The 2,845-nt window shown below is 37.9% G+C and overlaps 1 protein-coding gene across 1 annotated transcript in view; it reads right to left on the minus strand.

Annotated features, from left to right (window-relative positions):
* LOC109953019 (extracellular calcium-sensing receptor-like) overlaps nucleotides 1-2,301 on the minus strand; it is a 35,572-nt gene extending 33,271 nt beyond the window's left edge. The window contains exons 1-3 of the mRNA XM_020588363.1: nucleotides 2,038-2,301; nucleotides 1,104-1,898; nucleotides 614-841 (exon numbers count right to left, since the gene is read on the minus strand). Of these exons, the coding sequence (XP_020444019.1) occupies nucleotides 614-841; nucleotides 1,104-1,898; nucleotides 2,038-2,301 (1,287 nt within the window). The remainder of the gene's footprint in view (nucleotides 1-613; nucleotides 842-1,103; nucleotides 1,899-2,037) is intronic.
* Nucleotides 2,302-2,845: the final 544 nt, after the last annotated feature.

Here is a 2,845-nt window from a genome sequence, read left to right on the forward strand (position 1 = left end):
TCATTGGACCAGGACTCAGGGTGGCATCGCTCACAGGTGATAGAATCTGAAAAAAAGCATTTGAAATCAAATATGAGACTTGCACAGTAGGTTTATCTTTTTTTTATTATTTGTCATCTACTTTTTGCAAACAAGATAGTACATATAAACAGTGTCAGTGTAATATTTAGAATAGACTAGAGTTACATATTTTTTCTACATTGCGCCTTTAGCCTTGAAATGTACATTGGCTAATTTATTAAAACTCCAATGTAAACATGACTGCTTTAAGGATTTTGTATTGTTGCACAATGAAGTGCCAAATACTGAATTTTACTAGACCTGTAATGTTGCTTATTTCTCCCTCTGCACATCTGATACAGTCATAGCAGCAGACAGGTTTTCCTTTCTGGAGAACTTTACGAGTTCCTGGGGGACATTTCTCACTGCAAACTGACACAGTCACCTGCATAGACAAAATTACACTGCGAAACATTTATGGGCACTAACTTTGTAAAGGTTTTATCTTTGCAAACCTTTGTTGTTAACTTTTGAAATCAAACATTATGATACAGTAAAAATAATACATTTAAAGTGATAATACTGTAAGTACAGTGTTGACATTGTCATTTACCTGTTTTGTGTTTTTTGCCCAAATAAAAGACTCAAGTTGCAGACTCAGCTGTTTGTCTGCAGGGAAAGTTGCATCATAAAGACCAACTGTGACAAAGTCCACAGTGCCATTTTCTGTTGGCTGCCAGTTTATAATTTCATACTTTGCTGCTGGGTCTCCATTCTCATTAAAGTAAACCTGATCTCCTTCCTTGGTTTTGAAATGAATCTTTTTTATGTGCTGTAAAATCTAAGAACATTCATTTTAATTTAGTTAATTGGGGCGGCTGTGGCTCAGGAGGTAGAACCGTCTATCTGGGTCATTTGTGCATGAATGGGTGAATGGGAAAAGGTGTAAACAACTTTGAGTTTGTAGGAAAGCACTATATACTGTATTACAAACAATATGTAGGCCTGTTGACTCAACAACATGATAGACACTGCACCAAGTTAGTATTCAAAATTTTGGACATATTTACTTCTACAAAGTAGAACCTATTTAATGAACTTACCATTTGTGGATCTAACTGCACCTTGTAGTTACATGTTTCATTACAACCAAAAATACTATGAAGTGCATGTGCCACAGCATACACTCCTTTATAAATATTGTTAAATATAGGCATGAGTGACATATCAGTGAAGCTGTTTTGCACTCCAGTCAGATCTTCATGTCCAGTACATTCTCTCTGATTCTCTGCTGATGAGTTTGACTGTTTGAACTTACAGTTAAATAAAGTCTCCCAAAACTCTGTAAACAGTTTGTGATTAGATGAATTTATTGGCTTCACATTTAATATGAACTCTCGGATGCCGCTGACCTGTGCTTTGGGTATGGACAGGCCTATGGCACCATCCAGAATGTGATGTGTATCCATTTCTGCAGTTTGGGAATCAATAATCCATGCCTCACTTCCTACCCACTGGTACCCAGTCAAGTTGTGTTGAGACAGGACTTGAATTAGCACTTTCATATCCAGGGATGAGAGAAAAGTTACAATAACCTTGGAGGTGGAAGCCTTGATAATGTCAATGATCTTTTTTATTTTATCTGATGAATCTGTTCTATAAAAAGCTACAGAATACTCCAGACAGATGCCCAGCTGCTGTGCAGTCTCTGTGAATGTAGCCATGCCATTATTGCCATAATCATCATTGGTTCTAATAGCTCCAATCCAAGTCCAATCAAAGTGCTTGACCAACTGAGCCAGGACTCTGCTCTGATAGTAATTGCTGGGAACGGTTCTGAGGAAGGATGGGTATTTGGTTTTGTCACTGAGACAAGCACAGGTGGCAAAGTGGCTGATCTACAAGAAAAAGAAATGACCTCCCAATATAAAGATGTAAGATATAAAACATTTATACACTCACATTTGAACAGCTGGAATTATTGCAGACTAATAAATATTTTTAACAAATATTAAAATACATACTAATCTTACCCACCTCTGAGATATGAAAGGATCCAATGACAGTAGCTATAGCCATGCTAGGAGAGGATGCGCTACCTCCTATAATGGCCTGTGCTTGTCCAGGTCTGGTACATGGTGCCTCAGTGGGTGCATAAAAAACTTCGTTACCATTTGCCAATGCCAGTGCAACTTTCACACTTATGGCAATAGAACGACAGTCATCATAGATCTTATAGCCCAGAGAGATGCCAGGTAGTAGGTATGTGCTGTTATTAATCTCCTCAATAGTGAAAATCATGGCCTGGGCAAATTGGAACTCTCTGAAAATCAAACTTGATGCAGAAAGACTTAGAACTGTTGGACTTGGAGTAGTATTTGAAACAGAAACAATAAAGTAGTAAAATAAAGTTTTACTAATACACAGAGCACATAATATTTCATCCACATTGTCATATATTTTAAGCCTTTTTAATTTTCAACCATTTCATTTACCTTGTACATTCCAGTGGTGGTGGTTTGTGCATGTAGGTATCCTGTCTGATTTTCCAACTTCCATGGAAAGAGAAGATTCCTCCCAGTATAACGTCTCCATCTTTAGATAGTTCTGGGTTCTCAGGATCCCCTATCTGCCGGCACACTAACTCCTCAGCCTGAGAGCACACCAACAACAACAGCTCTAAAAGTGCCCAGCCCTGCTCTGTCCACCTGTGTGAGGATGTCATACTGTCTGAGACAACTAAACTACTGGGTGGCATTACATGTACATTCAGACCAACCAGAAGTTTGTACTGGTACTTATACATTTTGGATTATCATAAAAAATAATAATAGAGGATGAATGT

The sequence above is a fragment of the Monopterus albus genome, unplaced genomic scaffold, assembly GCF_001952655.1.
Source record: "Monopterus albus unplaced genomic scaffold, M_albus_1.0 scaffold532.1, whole genome shotgun sequence".
Lineage (NCBI taxonomy): Eukaryota > Metazoa > Chordata > Actinopteri > Synbranchiformes > Synbranchidae > Monopterus > Monopterus albus.